General features: G+C 48.7%; 1 protein-coding gene across 4 annotated transcripts in view; it reads right to left on the reverse strand.

Annotated features, from left to right (window-relative positions):
* DPYSL2 (dihydropyrimidinase like 2) overlaps window positions 1-18,338 on the reverse strand; it is a 56,228-nt gene extending 37,890 nt beyond the window's left edge. Inside the window, exons 1-5 of one of the 4 annotated variants that reach the window (XM_074559007.1) lie at window positions 18,200-18,338; window positions 17,961-18,111; window positions 16,924-17,293; window positions 3,554-3,642; window positions 2,135-2,319 (exon numbers count right to left, since the gene is read on the reverse strand). In XM_074559007.1, coding sequence (XP_074415108.1) covers window positions 2,135-2,319; window positions 3,554-3,642; window positions 16,924-17,274 — 625 coding nt within the window. In that variant the 5' untranslated portion in view covers window positions 17,275-17,293; window positions 17,961-18,111; window positions 18,200-18,338. Of the gene's footprint in view, window positions 1-2,134; window positions 2,320-3,553; window positions 3,643-6,833; window positions 7,299-16,923; window positions 17,294-17,652; window positions 17,781-17,960; window positions 18,112-18,199 lie in introns of those variants that run through there. The other 3 variants (XM_014272325.3, XM_026797669.2, XM_074559009.1) reach the window with 3 other exon arrangements.
* Window positions 18,339-20,548: the final 2,210 nt, after the last annotated feature.

The following is a 20,548-nucleotide window of genomic DNA, read 5'->3' on the forward strand; positions in this document are numbered from 1 at the left end:
GCAAAAATGTTGCCATCCACCACAGCTCCCACCTGCTCTGGGGAAGCCCAAGGGCCACCCACTAGAGCTTCACTGTGGAAGAACTTTTCCAAATGCTGTAATTTTGCTCAGAGAAACAGCTGAGCTGACACAGGGCAGAGGCTCCAAAGCTTTGAAGTCTACTCTGGATCATTCATCCTGCTTTCTGCTGCTCCAGTTGCTGATTCTCACCTACCAGAAATGTCTCTCCATCATCCTATTTAGTACAATTAGTCCTTGCTGCAGTCTCAGGAGGATTTTTTTGTTGTTTAGAGATGGTTTTGTATTTTGGTGTCTTTATCTGAGATACTCAGGATGGTAAAGTTTAATCCCTAGTCTCCTCTAAATGGTTTGCTCATGGTTATAATCCAAATTATGCTCATTTTCACAGCTGTAAAAGGAAAAATTGTAAAATGGGGTATTCTCCTCCCACCTCCCTAACTCAGAAAAGCATTACATTGTCATTAGTGAAGTATTCAGATATTACAGCCATAAAGGCAATAAATATTTACACACATAAAGGATTTCTGAAACAGGAGGCTCTGCAGAGGTAAAATTAGGCATCCAAAGTAAAGGGCTACTCCATAAAAAAATTGCCAAACCAATTCCTACTTTCAAAAAGTGCCACCAAGGGGAACAGTGCTGCTGAAAGGTCACATGCAGATGATGCAGATGACAGAGAATGTTATTTTGATCTAATTCAACATAACAACGAAGAACAAAATGATAACTCAAGTGTGAACCAGGTACAAAGGAACAACCAGTGAAACAAAGTCAATGAACTGAGGCTGAAAATAAAAAACCATTTCAGTGCTATTGATTTAAATTGACAGCAAAGATTTGAAGGAGAATTTGGTATTCGTGTGCACAAAGGGATCATCCACAGCCACATGCCCTGTGTGGGTGAGGCTATCTTCAGACACAAACCTCACACTCTGAAGTGAAAATGTTATGAAAAATAATTTCCTGAATTATTTTAAGATTATTTCTTTGAAGCATTAACTAAGACCAACTTCCAGCCTCCTGTCAATCCATTCAAGTCCAGGGCCAAGGACTGCTCACAATCACACTCTGGGGGTGAGGACGTTCCAGTCCATGCAGGGCTTGGCTGAAACTGAGGAGAGTTAAGCTGGTTTCTGGCTGTGCCTAAGATCTCCTTATACCCACAGACTGGAGAACAGACACTAACACATCTTCTGAAACCGCTTCTTTTATCCCTCTGTATCTGAACTCCCCTCCTGTGGAGTGGCAGCACCTGAGAGTACATGAAAGACTGTGAGATGCTCAGATTTTGGATCACTTCACATCTTTATCCCTCATTCCCACATGCAGCAACCAAGCCTGGGATACCATGGCAGATTTTTACACCTGATCAGCTGCCCTGCAACAGAGGGGTTTGGTTTTTCCTCTGGCTCAAACAACATTACAAGGTTATGACTATGACTTGCTTGTGGAGTTTTAAGATCCTGTGGCAAATATAAGCAGGAACAGATAGTCTGGAAGTAATTCCTGAGGCATTTTAGAGGCCGAAGGGATTAGATTAGACACCAAAAGTATCTAATCCTGCTGCCAGGACACCAGTCAGTCTGCCTGTCTTTTTTATTTTGAGGTATTTTTACTTCACAATTCCTCTCTTTCTCCAAAGGAGGAGATGAGCCCAAGTGGAGCTACACTAAAAAAAATCCTGGTGGCTAAAGCAGATCCTTAAATAAGTGGTCCAGATTTCAAAGACACACTGAACACTGTCATCAGGCTTCTGGGTGTGAGAAACACAATAGATATCTTTCCACAGACAAGGGACCAAGGCACAGGAATGTGGGGGATCTGCTCCTCACTCTGGAGCCAGACGTCACAGAGACAACTGGCTCCAGCAGCAGCAGCCCCAAAACCTGCTGAAGTCACACCACCAGCAAGGGAAGACAAATGAAATGAGTGAAAAGTGCAAGATGAGGAAATCCTGGGGTCCTGCTTTTCCACCCCTATTCCCACAAGCTTTGCCCAGCAACTTGGCCAGACATCACCCACTGGTTCAGAACAAGGTGACTCCCAAAGCTCCCGTTCTCATCTGGGAAAAAGAAAAGCCCAGCCTTGCTGGAAGAGGAAAACAGGCACTTACTGATCATGGTGGTGCCCCCAGCCAATGCAGCCTTGGTCCCTTGGAAGAAATCATCAGCAGATGTCATTCCCTGCTCTGGCATCTGGAAGCGGGTGTGGACATCGATGCCTCCAGGAATCACCATCCTGCCGTGGGCCTCGATGGTTTTCACTCCCCCTGGCACGATCAGGTTCTCCCCTATTTGCCTGGGGAAAGAGGTTTTGAGGAGCAGGTCAGGCACAGCCAGGTAAGCAGCCTGTAAACAAACACCCCTGTGCTACTTAGCTGAGCTGCAGTTGTATTTTCCATATAAAGCAGGGCACAGGATCAGCACGCACCGGGCTCAGGGTGCTTTATTCTGCCTGTGGAAGCAGCTGCCTCACGGTGAGTTCAGTGTGCAATTCCTTCAGGACTTTAGGATAACATTAAAAGGAAGGAAAAGAAGGAGCCCCTCTGGAAGGGGCCGTGCAGATCATGGATGATCACCACACCCAACACAGCTTTCCAGGGGCTGGACTTAAAGCAGCAGCTCAACACTGGATTCCAGCTTTCTAACAGCTACTGGTTTGGGAACATTGAAAGAATTTTTGCTTCTTTATTTTCTACCTTCCTCTCATATGTGTTACAGAGTCTCTGCACAAACATAAATTCAGGCAGATATTGGCTACCAAATTCCTGGTGAGACCCTCAGAGGTCTCTCCAGTCCAGCTCTTCACAGACCTATTTTTAGCAGTGCAGTAGTGGATGCAATTAATTAGCTGTCTCTGGCTAGCTCCTTTAACTTTTAACCTTGATTGAAAAAGCACATGTGCTAGCTGTTTAGCCAGAACAGGAAAATTCCTTGTTTGTAACCTCCAGCTTGTCTATTTTTTCCTAGGAATAATTTTCCAGAGAAATCTGTAACACATTTAACGCGCCAGGAACATATGTTCCAGGCCTGAAAACACAGAAAGAGGTCTGAACCTCTTCCACTTCAGGGTCCTTTTTTACTTGAAGGGGGGTTGGAGTGATCTCTACATCACAGACCCAGAGAAGTCAGCACTGCAAGAGACTTCCAGAGGTCACCCAAGTCCAGCCTCCAAGCCTAAAAGAGAATTGTGTTAGGATGCTGAACTCTGAATTCAAAATATCTGAAGTCATAACTCAGTGAAACTTTACAGCACAGATAACTTCAAACACATGTGTCATCTCAGCATGGGGCTGCTCTCGTGGCTAAAATTAAGCACATGTAAGTACCTCCTTGGAGCCAGCAGGGTTTGGGCCCGACTGTTTATTTACTCAATACCCTGCTTTTTACTGCTCCTTCAGTAAACACCAGGATAGACGTGGAAATATTCATTTTTCACTGTAATTGAATAGATCTCTCTGAGATTAAGCTATTCCAGCCAATCTGCAGTGCATTTCTGTACATACCCAATCCCACCATGAGGCATCACTTACTTTATCAACCCATCCTCCATGTAAATGTCTGCATAGAAGGACTGGTCGTCATTAACTATTTTACCACCTTTGATCAAAAGACGATCGCTCTACAACAAAAGAAGCACAACACAAGACACAATTATTCAATGGGAGAGCTGACAGTCTGCAGTGTCACTCCAGAGATGAAAGAGGAGGGAAGGCAACAACCCCTGCATTATTCACCAGCACACATCAAAACACAAGTCAACTGCTGCACTTTCAACTGGAAAGATAAAATGCTTTATTTCATCTGCAAGGCCTTTCATCACTGATGATCCAAAAAAACCCAAAAATCAGAATGAGGAAAGAGGTGGATTCCAGTGATCTTATCTACTCTGGCAGCTCCACTCCCACCTGAAGCCTGCCACCATCACCGGCAGCAGCAGCACTGAAGAGCACTTGGAGGGATGTGTTAGAACCACATCTCTTGTTTCTTTCTGCCTTGGTCGTGCGCAAAATTTCCTATACGCATCCACACAGTGGAGTCACTGCTTGGCCAAATGTGAGTCAACTGCTGTCAGGGAAATGGCCCAAAAGTCTGTTGCCAGGGGTTGCACAACACAAACAAACTCCTTTGGTCCAGTTCAGTGATGTTTCGATGCAGTGGATCCACAGCACCACTGCAGAACCAGATGGAAATATGCATGTATTCAGCAAATTAGGGTTAAGGGAAGGATATACAAAACAGTCATTAAAATTTCCTCAAATTAGAAGACAGTTTGGCAGGAACAGGAAGGTAATTATAATAAGGCAGCTATCAGGCAGCACGACTTTATCCCAGCCCAGGTTACAGCTTGCTTCCACAAGGTTTTAGGTTAAAAAAAAAATGTTGCTGTTTGTGTTTTTGTGGGGTTTTTTGCAGTAGTCATAAACAAGAGTGAGACCCACTGCAGAGCTCCTGATGGGGAGGAGAGTTAGAAGTGGCTGCTACATCCCCCTGGTTCCTTCATTCCCCACATCACAGATGCATTTTTACAGCAGATGAATATTTAAAGCAAAGCACATACATGCTGTGAATCTTTGGTTTAAACCACACCTTTGGCCCTCGGAGCTGTGCTTGTACTTACTCTGATTCTTTTTTCCCTTCTCACAGAAACACCTTTGGAAGAGAACAAAGCAATACTAGCACAGCCAAAGGCTGGGGAAATCAAAAGCTGGACTTTTAACTCAGAGATGCCATGGACTTAAAGAAAATATATGTAAGAATTTATAGAAAAATACATTTAAAACAGTGACGGGGATGCTCAGGGCCCTGATTTTGAAGTGCCAACTCCACTCGTTGAAAGAAGGAACAATCAGGCATTTTCCCAAATTCCTCATAATAAAACTGAAGAGTTGGAGCACCCAATTCTCAACTGACATGGCTCTTTTAACACCAAAAGGGCTCCAAGAATTGCATCAGATACTGATTTATACCATTAGATCCACCTTTTGTAACACTGCTTAATATCCCTCCTTTTCTGCTTCTCCTTCCTCCTCCTGCTGCAGTGGAGAGTTCCCCTGGATAATGCCACTGATTTCAAATAAAAAGAAACCCCCAAAATTTAAATTTAGGAGCGGCTGCAAATGCCAATAAGCCTGAGTGAATTAATGTGGGGTGTGAAAAACCCACTTGTCTTTCAATACCAGCCTTTCCAGCAAACTGGCCTACATGTTTACCAATTCCAGAAATACTGCAGTGTTGATGCCCACCTCCACTGCAGGCTCCTCATGCCTTTAAAATGGGAAAGCCTGGCCATGGATGTCACCAACAGCTCAAGTCTTCATACACTGGGCATCAATTAGGGAAGAAGAAGGGAAAAATAGATATGTAAAGTGGCCACAAAATGCAGCCTGGAACATTTTAATGATGCTTCTGGCAGTAACCAGGGCTGCTGCAGGGCTCTTGAGAGGGCTCTGAGATCAGGACGAATCCTCTTGCTCATCTCAACCACCTTGGAGACAAAAGCACATGCAGCTCACATCCCTGCGAGGGCCTGCCACCAAATCTGTGTCTATTCAGCAGTGAAATCAGGGCAGCCACACATGCATTATCCTCCTTTTTCCAGCGTTAGCCTCGGCTGATAATCCCAGGTTTGCACAACAGTAAACAGCAGCAGAATCTGATTTTTCCTACTCCTTTGCAGGAGGACTGGGTGCACAGAACATAAATCAGAGCGTTCAGCCAGAAGAAAAATGCGTCATGCTACTCCTGGCCCGTGACAGGGATTCAGCAGGAACCTCTGTCGCCCTTAAAACAGAGGCAGCTTTTTAAACTCTTTACCATGGGGCTCTTGGAGGGAAACTGACTCCCCTTTTCCAGAGAAAAAATAATTTTAAAAAAGAAGAATGCACCATTTAGCAATAACCATTTTGCATATCCCCTGCCTTCCTTAAGCACTGCAATTGTACAATCCAGGGACTCCTGCCCAACCCCGACACGTCAAAGCCCCGTTCCAGAGCTCCTTTTCCTGCCCCCGAGGATGAGGAAGGAGGACAGGGAAGGGTGTGTCCGTGGGGAAGGTGCGGAAGCGCTGCCAAGGATGAAAAACTCCCGCGTCCAAAAAAATAAGCAGCTCCAGCAGCCCGTTAGTCGAGGATATCTTACGTAACCCAAAGTTGGTACCCTTGGATCTGCAATACCTGCCCTAAATCGGCTCCCTCAACAAGGAGACCGAGGGAGGGGTTTATATAACGGCTCCTTCCCCGCTCCCCCAGGACCGCACCGAGACCTGCGCCTTGCCAGAAGCTTCCCGGAGAAGAAAAGCCCATCCTGGCAAATCCCCAGCGCCAGCCCGCCGGGGATTGGGGTCCCGAGCTGATGCCCTCAGGGGCCGCCCTTGGCCGGGCTGGGGCGGGCGGGGATGGAACGCCCGGGAAGGCACCGAGACACAGCCCGAGGGCTGGGAGAGCCCCCCGGGCACAGCCCCGGGGCAGGGACCCCTCCCCAGGCTGGGAGAACCCCCCGGGCACAGCCCCGGGGCTGGGAGCCCTCCCCAGGCAGGGACCCCTCCACGGGCACAGCCCCAGGCGCCGAGCGGGGCTCCCCGGTGCTGTCCGGGGCCGGCGCTGCGCTGCTGCGGGCGATGCCGCTGAATCCGCCCCCGGCCGGGCTCAGCTCCGCCGACCCCGGCCCCCCCGGCGCTGCAGCACAGGAAGCGCCGCATTATCCCTGATCCCATTATCCTGCCCCAGCCCCGCATCGCTCCGGCACACAAAGGGCTCCATCCCCGCGCACCCCTCCCCCTTCCCCGCCGCTATTCCCCTGCGCTCCACTCACCGTGATCCGCGGAATATTTTTCTTCCCCTGATAAGACATCTTGGGAAATCAACCCCCGATGTATTTATTCAGTAATGTTATATGTTTTTTAAAGAGAAGCGCAGCGGCTGCTACACCGCTATTGTCTCCCGCGTAGCAACTGCTCCGCAACCTCCCCTTCACCAATGTGTAGATCAAAAAAAAAAAAAAAAAAAAACCAAAAAAAAAAATAAACCCACACAAACAAACAAAAAACCCCAATCAGAACAAAAAAAACCCAGAACAAAAATAAATCCCCCGAGGTCAAATCACTGCAATCCCAGGGAAGGGGAGAGGGGGTGGGGGGCGCGGTGCGAGAGGTGATCGGTGCTCTCCGCAATGGCCGGAACGGCAGAGGCAGCCAACCCTGCGCGCCTCCCTTTCTTCCCTGCGCCCGGAGCCCGGCCCGGCCCAGCCCCAGCCAAGCCCGGCCCAGCCCAGCCCAGCCAAGCCCGGCCCAGCCCCGAGCAGCGCCGGGGCGGCAGCCGCGCATGCGGCCCCCGCCGCTCCCGGGCCCTGTTCGCCCGGCGCGCTGCGCCATTGGCTGAGTGCCCGCGGGGATGCAAATCAGCGGCGGCTTCCGCCCAATGGGAGAGCGAGGAACGGACGCGACGGAATGCAAATGAGTGGTGGGAGGGGCTGTACCACGGTCCGGGCCGCGGGAGCAGGGACGGGGCCGGGAAGGCGTCGGGATATATCGGGATATATCGGGATATATCGGGATACACAGACCGGAATCCATCGGGACACGCCAGGCACCGCCCGCCCGGCCCCCCGCTCCCACCGCAACGCTTCCCGCGGGCCCCGGCTTAGCGAAGCTGCAGCGCTGGGCGGGGCAGCCACGGGGCTCTGCGAAATGCGCCCTTCGGGGGAGCCGCGTTTTAATCCCCGCAGGGGCTGCGAGATCCCCGGGAGGAGCTGGAACGGCCCCACTATTCCCGGTGTGCGGACACTCCCATGCATCCCCGCCGAGGCTGTGCCCATCCCGGAGGAGCGGGAACGGCCCCACTATTCCCGGTGTGCGGACACTCCCATGCATCCCCGCCCAGGCTGTGCCCATCCCGGGAGGAGCGGGAGCCATGCCCGCTCCCGGGGCTGCGGACAGCCGCCATCCGAGCCCCGCACGAGAGGAGCAGAGGATGCCCGGTGGGGACCTCGGTGCTTTCCATCTTCTTTGTCCTACCCCACCCTTCTGGCTCTCCCAATTAGCAAACTGGGGAGGGGGGGGCGGGGGAGAGAATGAAGATCTGAAGCCACTCCCGACGCTTTGTTTTCCCAGTCTGCCTTCTCCCACACCTCATCTAGACAACGCAGCCCGGATCCAACCCCCCAGAGACACCTGTGGTCACTAACCTGAAACCTTAGTGCCAGGGAAATGTGGGCTCAGAGCTACGCACCCGGGCGGGGGGGTCCTCTCCATGGTGCCTCGGGCCATTCCTTACTACTCCAATGCTGCCAACTCCGTGCTCCATGTTTCAGTCACACTTGGAGTCAAATTTCTCAGTCCCTGAACTCCATAAGCTGGTACTTCAAGGAAAGAAATGCATTAAATGGCATAAATATCTCCTCATTGTTTACAATGCACTTGTCCCAGTGCAGGAAAAGGAGGTGGGATCCGTGGCCAAGCAGGTTCCTCTGACATCAGCTGTGCTGGGGTAAGGTACAACACAATTTTTGGAGAACTCAATACCACAAATTCACTTCTGCTTGAAGATTATAACTAGTAATTAACGATCAAAGACTTACCTTCTTCCATGACTCACGATGAATTTCATGTCACACAAACTGCATCTCTGCCTGCCACAAAATTGTGATCTCTACATACCCAAACACACCTTGCACAGCCAGTAGGAAATGAAACCTTTGGTCTAGGAGAGCAATAAATCATTATAAAAACATCATCTGTTCAAAGAGACTCCTACCAGGACCTTTTATGTTCGTTTCTTCACAGGAAGCTCTAAGGAATATAGGATTTAACGGCTCCTTCTGTTTTTCCTTCCAAAAAGTCGTTTTTCCTGGGTATAAGTAGGATATCCCACAATACTTAAGGAGATGATATGTCAATCAGTTAATATCCAATTAGCAACAAATGAAAAAGTGGCTCATTATTACAGTGACAAAATGATTAATTTGTCAGCCTGTAGGGTTTATTTTGATTTAATGATTAGAATAGACAACCCTGAATGAATTATCCTGAGCCTCTGATGTGTGCCTGAAGAAGTTTTGAAACCTTAGCATATTTTTGCTCAGAACATGGCACCAGGAATCTACATCATGTCTCTAAATTTAGACAGTGCAACTGTTCCTCTTTTTTTCTCTTTGATGCCGGTTTTCCTCCTCAGCTTAACATCTGAATGGTTCCATGCCTTTTGTTTGCAGGTGGGAGAGTACCAGAGAGGGATCACACACTGCCCAAGGCTGGGAGGTGGCACCCAGGCCTTGGGCAGTGGATCACCAACACACCTAGAGCCCATCTCAGCTGCCCAAATATACCTTTTGCAATTTTCTTTTTTTATTTTAAAAAGGCTTCCTACTGCACATGGGCTTAATTCAGAGCAGCAGTTCCTAAACGCTGAGCATTCCATAATCATGTATTCCATAACTTGGATCCAGCAGTGACTAGGGTCAGAAAGCAATAACCAATCTTAAGGTGACACTTAGCTTGTCTTTCGCATCACCTTGTTGCAAGAACCTAAGTAATTCAGAATGAAATAAATTCAGAGATTAAAGGGCTGGAAAACCACACTTGTTGAAGATGCAACATCTACACAGCACCGAATTTTTAAAACTTCCATGATTTAGGACTAGAAATGAGCTCCCAAGCATGTCTCCTAGCTCCATTACAGCACAGCAATATGCCCCAATTTTCTTTGCTTTTAACAATGAGCTAAAACGTCAAAATAAGTAATTTTTAAATTACTGTAGTTGCAAACTGGCTTATTTATCCTTGCTTAAAAAAGGTAAGGAGTGGAAATTGTCTATTGTATAATCTCACATAAGGAGAGGGGATGAGTAGAGCTAATTGACAATGTTAGGATGAAAACAAGTGGGGAACAGCCTGGAATTACCTAAGTGCATCTTTCTGGTTAGTTCTGGTAGAGCTTGGAGCAATCTGGTCCAGTGGGAGATGTCCCTGCCCATGGCAAGGGGTTGGAACTGGATGAGCTTTAAGGTTCTTTCCAACCCAAACCGTTCCATGATTCTCTGAGTAATTCTTCTGGTAAATCTCTAGTTCCTGCATAAATTCCCCCACAAGTTAAATGAAGAAAAGTAACTATTGATGAAACATCAGAGGCAGGAGTTGGTCCTTTGTTAAAAGAAGAGAATTGAACTTCCTTGCTAAATCCGGGCTGGATGCAGCCCTGCTGCCCTATGCAGTGCTAGGATATTTTGAGAAGTGGTGGGATATCTGCATAATGCTGATGCACTTTGTCTTCCACAGGTCTCTTCTGCACACAGGGGGCTGAACAGGGTAAAATTATAGGTGTCACATAAATGAGCACTGTCTAATCAATGCTAATAAAGGGAAGGACAAGAGTGTCCCTGAGCCATCCTCAGGCTTCAGGTATTTGGGGGAACATTGGCCAGGATCATCAGCAGCCCTTCCTGCCCAGCTGCTGCAGCACTTGTGAGGCTCTTGGCAGCAGAAACTTATTTCATGTCAAAGGAACACATATATGTCTAAATTTGTATCCTGCCAAGGTCTAGAGGGAAAATGGCACAGGAATGTGAGAGCCTTTGTGTGGTGATAATCTATGCTAAAGTCATCAAAAGAAATCTATGCTGAAATAAATCAGCACAGGCATCAGAAGAAATCAATTTACATCAGCTCTGAAGCTTAACTCAGAGATTCTGTGAACTACCATAAAGCACTTGGAAAAGAATTTTATTCCCACTGTGAAGTTACTGGATGGTTGGGAGAAGAAGTATTAAAAAGAGTTTCTTCCTTTGTGGAATTTTAGTGTAATGGCAACAAAGCCCACAGAATTTCTGCAACACCCAAATTGCTTCTACTCCTACTGAATACTTAAAGGTGTGTCCACAATGGCATTTTGCCATGAAATTAAAAAACCTGCAAATGGAAATATCCATTTTAAAACTTAATGAAAAGAGGAATCAGAGATGGATTTAAATGAACTGGGCCAAAAGAGCTTTGAGGAGTTCACTCATCAGGCCCTAATTTTCTGTCATGATCCTGCCAATGCCAATTGTTGCATCAGCTGCAACTCTCAACGATTGTAAAGGAGTTTTCCATGGATCCAGCAATGTCCTGTATCCTGGGAAGTGTAGGGAGAATTAAATCCAGGCTGATACGTGGTAGGAGGAGTTATATCTGTTCTTCCCAAAAGATTATGAAAGAACTGTCCTTTATTAATCACTGTAAATTAAACTACTGAGAGGATTTAAACTTGACAATGAGCATCTCTTGCTTTATTATCTTAGAGGAGAAAATTAAAATTAAGAGTCATAGCACAGAAATGACCATGGGGGGTCAAATGTTACTATGAGGAGCTGAAAATCATACAGCTTCTCAGAGAAACAGCCTGATTTTTTTTTTTTTTTTTTTTTTTGCATACAGACTATCACTTTTTTTGAGGGTAAGATTCACTTTCTAGCCACACAAACAGGTCAATCAAAATGTACATTCGATCTGCAAATTAAAATTAACCTTCCAATTGATTTTCTTTCTTTTAAAATCCAGAGAACCCTTCAAGAGGCTCAAAAATAGCATTTTAAGAAGGCTGTTAGTGTTGGAGTGTGTTTCTTAGAGGAAATGTCCTGAGTGCCATGATGTGAATTATCCTTAAACAATCCCAGCAATTAAACAATTCCCCATCATGTACTGGGAATGAGCCAGGCTCTCTTCGGGGTTCTAGACAGAGATTGCTCTGTCAGGGGTTATACAATTCACAGAAAAAAAGTGCTATTCTCTCCAAACCACTCACGGCCACATCCTGCCCTGACCTGCAGCACAGCTAAATGCAGAATTTCTGGAACAAAGGCATGGGACATTCAGGCCTCACTGTCACTGCCTCTCCCTTTCATCCTCTCGCACCCCCGGGCCCATGGGAAGCATGGGCAGGTACTAAGAAATGTCTGTGTTCAGTGATTGTAGTTTTTTGACATAATCTCTTCTCCTTCCCCAGAAACCTACAGGGCAAAGCATCAGGCTCTCAACCACTGCTGTCCCTGCTTTGCCTTCCTCTGAGGTGCAGGATGATCATGGCTCAGAGAAAAAATGGAATTTTGACCTGTATTCTCCCACCCTGAGAGTCATTCCTGCTCTTTGGGAGGGGATCACAGGACAGGACATTGATAATCACACAGAAGTGCAAAGAGGTTTGGGTTTTGGTGTTTTTATTCCCAAATGCTGTTGTTTTATAACCTAAGAGAGTTCATGAGGACACATGCCCCCATCCTACCTGAACTTTGTTGACAACATCATTTTCCAACTTTGCAACAACATCCCAGGAGATAACACCCAGATTTGATGTGCCACAAGACAGATGGATGATACAGGGAGTCAGACACAGCCCTGCAGGTAGAAAATCTCAGGCAGACCCTAAATGACTGCTCAGCACCTACTAACACCAGATGGGGCCTGTTAAATTGTGCCCAGGGAGGTGGCATAAGAGTGGCACACCAAACTGCCACTCCCATGTGCCAGTAATTGAATTTATCCCTTGGGATGCAGCCTGCATCAGCTCCAAGCTGAGCAGGGAGATCTGGCTCCAAGTGTTTAAATTTTCTCATCAAATCTTTAGCCCAAATAATCCGCTGGCCCTGTATAAAAACTCCTTCTTCATTCCTGCCTGGAAGTGTGGTATTAGTAAATTCTGCATAGAAAACCACTCCACTAGACACCCATTGTATGTATAGAACAGCAGCTGTGCAGAATGATGGCTTTGAGAAAAAGTTAAGAGGATTTTGGCATTTTTGCTCCTCACTGTTTCCACAAACCACCCTGACCCATTGCAAGAACATGCAAGTCATCCTTCCTTATGATTATTTTGCAAACAATGATTGTCGAAACAAGGCTAGAAAAATTGCAGGCATTGTAACAAATTAAACTCAGGACTGCATTTCCAGCTGTCTGGAACAGCTCCTTTGTTTTAGACAACAGTTCCATTAATGTTCCAGAGTCTGTGATTATTCGAGCTCTCAACAACATCCTGTTATTCATTATTTCTCTCCAGGAATGAACAACCATGATCCTGAGAGCTTTGAGGTTTTAGGAAAAAAGTCCAGTCATGTTGCAAGCTTCATGATAGTGTTTTGCAAGTGAGTCCTCTCCTATCAATTCCAAACTAAAAACATTTTCCTACTGTCTGTGTATTCATTGTTGCTATTTGTTACAATAGACTTTGTTGGTTTGGACCAGCAGTTTATACACAGTGCTCTGTGCTTCCCAAAGGATCAGGAGGCAAAAAAGGAATGTAAAAGTGCACAGGAGGAACACCTGAACCACTGGAGTAACAATGAGATGGCAAATGAAGGAGAGATCCGGAATCCCAGGTCTTGTACTGGTGTTGTAGGGTGTGAGCAGCTACTCAGGCTCTCTCTGCAAACCAGATTAAAGCCCTGTGATCTCTCTTGCAATTAAACCTTGCTTTTCTCCATAGATGTTTCCTAAAATACTGTCTCTCTCCAAAAATTTCAATAGGTCAGAAAGACAGAAGGAATAGCAATTACAGATATGGGAAATCTGAGAGATAAACTAGGAGGAATGACCTAGCTCAAGCAATCAATGGCCAAAGTTTTTTAAACCCCAGATGAATGCCCCTCTCTCAAGACTTGTCATGTAAGGAAAAGGGGAATATTGCCCTGGGATGCCATTCCAGCAGTCCCTGCTCTGGGACCAGGAACCTTCCAGCTTCAGCACTGACTACAAAGCAGAGCTGAAGGAGAGCAACAGAGCTGGGGAGAGGCTGAGGGAGCTGGGAAGGGGCTGCAGAATCCCTGAGGAGCTGGGAAGGGTCTGGAGCCCCAGGAGGGGCTGAGGGAGCTGGGCAGGGGCTCAGCCTGGAGCAAAGGAGGCTCAGGGGGCCCTTGTGGCTCTGCCCAGCTCCTGCCAGGAGGGCACAGGGACAGGAGCAGAGGAAACAGCCTCAGGCTGGGCCAGGGCAGCTCAGGGTGGGCACAGCAGGAATTTCCCCATGGAAAGGGGGCTCAGGGCAGCTCAGGGTGGGCACAGCAGGAATTTCCCCATGGAAAGGGGGCTCAGGAACTGCCCAGGAAGGGTTGCAGTGCCCATCCCTGGAGGTGTCCAAAGCAGGCCTGGACATGGCACTCAGAGCTCTGGGCTGGGTGGCCATTGGGCAAGGTCAGACCTGATGGTCTTGGATGGCTTTTCCAACCTGGATTGTCCTGGGGATAAATCCCACTGCAGAAATTGATCTTGCAGGTGCACAGCAGCTCCCGAGAGCCAGGCCACGGGCCTCTTGCCTCATTTAAGGATTCCCACATCTGAAGATTATGTTCTTGGCACATCCCAGGGTTGGGGTCAGGGCCTCAGAGCACTGAGCAGGGCCCAGAACCAACACTGAACCAACAGCTCCAGAAACAGGAACAGCCCAAACAGGGAAGATGAGAAAGTTCAGATGGGAAACAGAAGCACAGCCAGTTCTCTGAGGCCTGGCAGCTGGAAGCAGCAGAGCTTGGCTCTGAGCTGAGCTGCAGACCTGTTGAATTGGCCACCAGAGATGGAGCTGCAAATGCTGCTGGAGCTGAGGCTGAGCCTTCCTGGTGCCTCCAGAGATGATCTTAATCCTGAATTATGAGGCAGCACAGCCCAGGGGCAACACATGATAGATGGCTGCAGAATGTCCCAGGCAAGACAGACACAGAGAGATTTGATTGCCCTTATCTTGCCCCACAAAACAATATATTGCAATTTAATGTGGAATAATTTCATCCTCTTTTTTATCCTCTTGACAGTTGAGACCTCAGAGAAAAATATAAAAAATAGCTTGTCCATATTGCTTTGTTAACTATTTCAAAGGGGTTTAAGACAAGATCTTTCTATATGTGACAAAAAGGATGACTGAGTTTTAAACACATAAAGCCGATTTTACTTGCTGAGGATTTAACCATTGATTCAAGCTATGGGTGCAGTCATCTGGAAAACCAAAGCTAAAACATTCCTGCAATAATTTCCCAATTCATAGTATGACATTTATCCCAAGACACTTCACTTACCCCAGTGCTCACCACCCCTCACATCACAATCCATTTGCATCAGTGTTAAGTAAAGCTAATGAGAAACAACTCAAATGTTTTGTACCATCCCATTATTTCATCCCCTCAGTTAACATTTAGACAATAATCTTTAAAGTAGAACCAAAAATACACTTTAAAAATATTATTAATATTCTCAGTGGATTCTGATTTTGCACAATGTTGTACTTAACTTTTTATTATACTGGTACCATTTAATCAGAAAAGAATTTATCTTTTCAGAGTTAATGTATATCCTGCCTATACTTATGTCTCACAGGATATCAGATTGTCCAAAATTAGCTCTTAAAATGTCATGAATTGCAGAACCTTTGACTCTCCAAGATGAAAAAGCCCTTTATTCTTGAAATGCACCTTGATTGGTCCAACAAGACTAATTAATCATGGAAAGTTACTCCATTAGTAGACACTTCAGCATGATCAGAGTAAACTTCAGGCATCTGCAGTGGCAAATTTTTGTTTGGGCTTGGGAAAGCAGGTTTGGAGCAGTGTGGAGCACATCCTCCTCCTGCTCCTCACTGGGGCTGGTGTGTGGGAATTCTGAAAATCTGTGCCTGCCTTTGTAAGCTCTTTGTGACAGCAGTGGTTCACATGTGGAAATATGGCTGGATGGAGCCCTTAGGTCACTGCAGCAGGAGCTGATTTGGGGAGGATGAGCCTCTAGTTCATCTTTTAGAACTAATACATTTGATTAATTTCTAGTTTTGTATTACCTCCAGTAATACTTCATGTTTCTGAAAGCAGGAGAAAGTGGTGAACTAGCCCATATTCTGAATTCCAGGCAGACTTCTGCCCATCATACACAATCCAGATCAGATTTAAAAGCCAGAAGGCACATCCTAGGAGGAGCTTCCGGAAGAAAGGGCTGCTCTATGCCCACTGGGAAACTACTCAGAGAAACTCCTGCCCTATGCCAGGAGTTTAGCAGGCTGCTGGTGGGTACTTCATTCATTCATTTCTGCTCTTCCAGCCTCTGCCAGCGCTGTCAGAGCTGTGCACTGAGTATTTCGTGGCTCACAGCTGAGTAAAGCTGGTTTAAATCGATCTATTGAGGAAAGCAGATGGGCATGGTCAGGCAGATCTATAGGTTCAGTGGGTTTTGCCTCTGGAAGAAGATGGGCTTTATTACACCCTGACAAATCCAGAGAATGAGAAGTATCTGCAGCAGTCTTAAAATCCTGGGAGGAGTTCTGGGTTGCTACGAGGATGCCACATTCCTGTGAAAGTCCCAGATCTTCCCGAGTCAAAAAATCCCACTGTAGCCAGAAGCCCTGATGAAAATTGGCATTGAAATGCAGCTCCCAGGGTCGCTCCGGTGCCTGTGCTCCCCTGGGAGCAGGGGCAGAGTCCCCCCTAGGAGAAGCCTGCAGGGATTTGATCCCGGTAGGTGGAGGCTCATTGATGTTCTTTGCTCACAATCGCGTTTCTGTGCCGTGAGCTGCATTCCCTGCCTGGGTGGGGCATTTCCCTACCTCCGTGCTGGGGGAATCGCCTAAGAAAGAAAAAAGTCGCTGTTTCTCCCCATTCGGGAGGGCAGGGAGGGGTGTTTGTGAGTGCGGGGGAGTGGGAGGGGGGGATCTTCTTTCTTCTTGTGCCCCCCTCTCGTACACCTGCAGAGAGCACACGGACAGCGTTCGAGCTCTGGAGTGAAGCTCTGCGAGAGATGCTGCTGCCCAGGGGCAGGCACGGGCGGCCACACGGATGCAGGGGACATAAAAGCCAGCGGCTGCAGGTGGAGAGGATCCGTCCCCTCTGCAGCCTATGGCGTGCCCGAGCTCACCCCACACAATATATATATATATATAAATATATCTCTCTCTATATATGCACCCACCTTGTCATTCAGGTTCTGCAGCGCCTCCTTCCCCGTGGCACTCCTGATCTCCACCTTTCTCCCGAATTCAACAGATGGTTCCCCTCCCTTCCCGCTCTGCTTGGAATAGACGGACGGAGCATCCGGACCCAGGTGGGCAACATCCTTCTGCTTTGCCACGACTTTGTTACATCCGCGGCCCACCGAGAGCGAGTCGAAGTCGATGGTCTTATTCTCCAGGGAGCCTTCCACCGGGCAGAACATGCCACAGAATTTCTGCCGAGGCTTGGGACTGCCCGAGCCCAGGTTTTTGAAGAAGGCTGGCACTTCTTCTTCCTCGCCCTGCCGCCCGTTCTGCTTCCTCTCAGCCATGGCTAGGGTGGTCGCCCTGCTGAGGGGGAATAACAACAGCGGTAACCAGGAGGATCCTGCACACACACACACACACACACGGAGAGAAGAGATGGGGAGGGGGAAAAGGAAAGCGAGAGCAAAGAGACAGATCTGGGTCCTAGAGATACGGCAACATCAACTGCAAAGGGCTGTGCCCGGCACGTCCCCTGCCCCCATCGGCACCAGCCAGCCTGTGGCTCGCTCTCTCTCTTTGATGCAGCGCAAAGTTGAAGCAAGGATGGGGCAGATCCTGCTGCAATAAAGGGAGGAGGCTTCAAGTTCCCAGCATCCAGATGAGGAGGGAGGGAAAAGGAGAGAGAGAGAGAGAAGGGAAAAAAAAAAAAAAAAAAAGCTCACTCTGCAGCAGAAACTGAGGACTGCTCCGGAAGTGATGCGAATGGTGAACTGGCAAATGGACTCGATCAGGTTGGAGCAGCAACCCCCTTCACACCCACCCTCTCCCCCTCCCCTTCCCCGGCGTGCGGATCTCGCTGTTCCAGGCGGCTGATGGGCACCGGGCACCTCCTCCCCTCCGGCTGCTCCCCTCGCCCGGGCAGGGCAGGAAGGGGCTCTGCCTCCCTCCCTCCCTTCCTCCCACCAGCCGGTTCCCTGCCTCCCCCAGCCCAGCAATGGTGGAGGGCTCCGGGAATCCCATTGTTCCTCACTTTTCCCGGCGCCGCGGAGCCGGAGGGCGGCAGCAGCTGGGATCGCAGCTGGGTCAGTGGGGCTCGGAGCAGAACGCTGACTCAGCTTCTTTGGGTCTCGGCGTCGTGGGTGCAGACCCTCTTCAGGGGGGAAAAGAGCTGATGGATGGCACTGAAGAGAGGATGAAACAGAGACGCAGATGGGAGAGGGATGTGGGAACCGGGGGAGAGAGGAAAACGAGCTGGCAACCGGGACTTACCTCCAGGAGCCACAATTATTGACTTTGCGAGTCAGTGAAGCCTCTGCAGTGCCAGGAGACCCAGGTTCCTCCCTGCAGGAGATGAGGGGAGGCAGCCAAAGGCGGCTGGGGCTGGGGGCAGGTTCCTAGAGGAGGAGACAGAGCAGCCCCGCAGCTTCTGCCCGTGGTGACCGTGACCCTGCGACAGGGGCGAGGGGTCATGGGGACAAAGATGGGGACATGGGGGCAGAGGGCAGGAAGGCAGAAGGGAGATGGGAGCAGAGGAACGATGGGGAGGAAAGGAGGGATGGGGTAGAGAAAAGATGGGGGCAGGGGGAAGATGGGCAAAGGCGAGATGGGGGCCAGGAAAGGTGGGAGCAGAGAGGAGATGGGGGACAAAGGGGAAATGGGGGATGGAGATCAGATGGGGCACAGCGAGGGTGGGGAGCAGAGCGGAGATGGAGGGCGAGCAGAGGTGTAGCGCAGAGGAGATGGGGAAGAGGGAAGATGGGGGCAAGGGAGAGGGGATGAGGCCAAGGCAGGGACGGGGGCCCCGGCGGGGCTGGGCTCGGCCCCGGCGCTGTCCCTTCAGCACCACCCGCCCGGAGCCGAGCGGGTCAGGGCCGGCCGCTCTCGCTGCCCGCGCAGCCCCTTCGCTCTGGGCTCCAACCCAGCGCCTGCCACGCATGTCTGGCATCACCTGGGACTTATTCCCCAGGGTTTGTACCTAAACGAGCCGCTCCAGGGCCGGCAGGGTGGAGGGAGGTCTGGGGTCATTCCCAAAGGGCTGGTTCGAGCAGAGTCCACCAGAGCTGTGAGCCTGGGAGACTCTGGGGACGTGGGAACAGAGCCAGGCTGGTCACAAAGGTAAGTGCAGCGCACAATAGGTCGAACGTGGCCGTCTCTGCATGTTAATACGTTTTTCATGTGTGATTTGGGGCCCTCAGGATAATCCATATGTGATATTTGTGCGGGCCAAACCCAATGGCCAGGCTACTTATTCCCATGCATTATTCATTGATAGGCATCTTTGCACATGCATGCATTAACTGTTAATTGAGAGGCATCAGTGTCCAAATGGCTACCAAGCACCTTTGCAAGATTTAAAAAAAAACAACCCCAAAAACTACTAAAAGAAATAAATCGAGGTGTATTTAAAAAATAATAATCCCAGAGCCATCTCTCCCTGCAAACCACGCCCAAATCAAGGCATTTGTATCCAAAAGGTGGACAACTACCAAAGCCAAGGTCACAGCTGAGCAAAGCCCAGTAATAAATGCACAGTGCAGTGATAAAAGACTCCAGACTAAAAGGAAAAAAAAAAGCCTGCAGTTTGGCCCTGGAGGATGAGGATGATGTGCTCTGGTAACTAATGAAAGAGGGGGGAATCCAAAGCCAGGGGCTCTCCAGGGAAACAGCCCCACCTTCTTCCCCTGCTGGGATCATCCCCAAGGACCCAGCAGGGTTACAGCCACGCTGATCTCAGGTGCTTGGTTGGGGACTGGAGCCCAACAGATGGTCTCTCAGGTACACACAAGTGCTGTTTTATTTAAGGTTTATAAATATTAATTGCCACAGCACTGCTGATCAGGCAGCACCAGAGCTGCGGCGAGCGTTGGTGGAGGCTCCAGCAAGAGGAAAGCCGTGGAGTGATTGTGTTGACACGTTCTGCAATCTGCTGAGATGAAGGCAGTGGCTTTCAGGGACAGCCTGGAATGCAGCTCATTCATCCCCTGGCACAGACCTGGAAGATGCTCAGAGGGCCACAGGCACACGCTCTGTGGAAGGGTGGAAAGAGGCTGTGCAGGGATCCAGATACGAATGAAATCCTGCAGACAGGACTAAACCTCCAAATGGTAAAAGTCACTTCCAAAGGCTGAGTTTTCCTGCTGTACAGATCTGACTCTTTTACAATAACCCTACCACATACAGATAACCTCACAATGAATATCAGTCTCCAAGTGCTTCCCCTTTCCACAGGCACTTGAGGACACACTGAGCAGAATTTCAGTTTCAGGGTTTGTATTTCCAGCTGGGCTTATGGCAACTCTGTTGAAGACCTCACCCGTGTCTGCTGATCTGCTGAGACTCTGGCTGGTCTCTTGTATCAAACTAAAGATGATTTCAATCACCCAGAGGAAATTCAGGCATTCCAAAAAATTACTGAACTGCTAAAAGACATCCTCCTTTGGCTTTATTCTCCTTTCTGGGTATTTCACAGTGTCTGTCTACTAATTCTGTTTTTACGGTCCTTTCATGGACAGTGAAAAAACAAAGGAGGCAATTAAAAAAGGTATCGCAGTCCGGCTCACTGTGATCCCTAATCTGGCTCGGCCAGGGGAAATGTGGCATAAAACAGAGCAATGGGTA

This window comes from Zonotrichia albicollis, chromosome 26 (assembly GCF_047830755.1).
Source record: "Zonotrichia albicollis isolate bZonAlb1 chromosome 26, bZonAlb1.hap1, whole genome shotgun sequence".
Taxonomy (NCBI): Eukaryota; Metazoa; Chordata; class Aves; order Passeriformes; family Passerellidae; genus Zonotrichia; species Zonotrichia albicollis.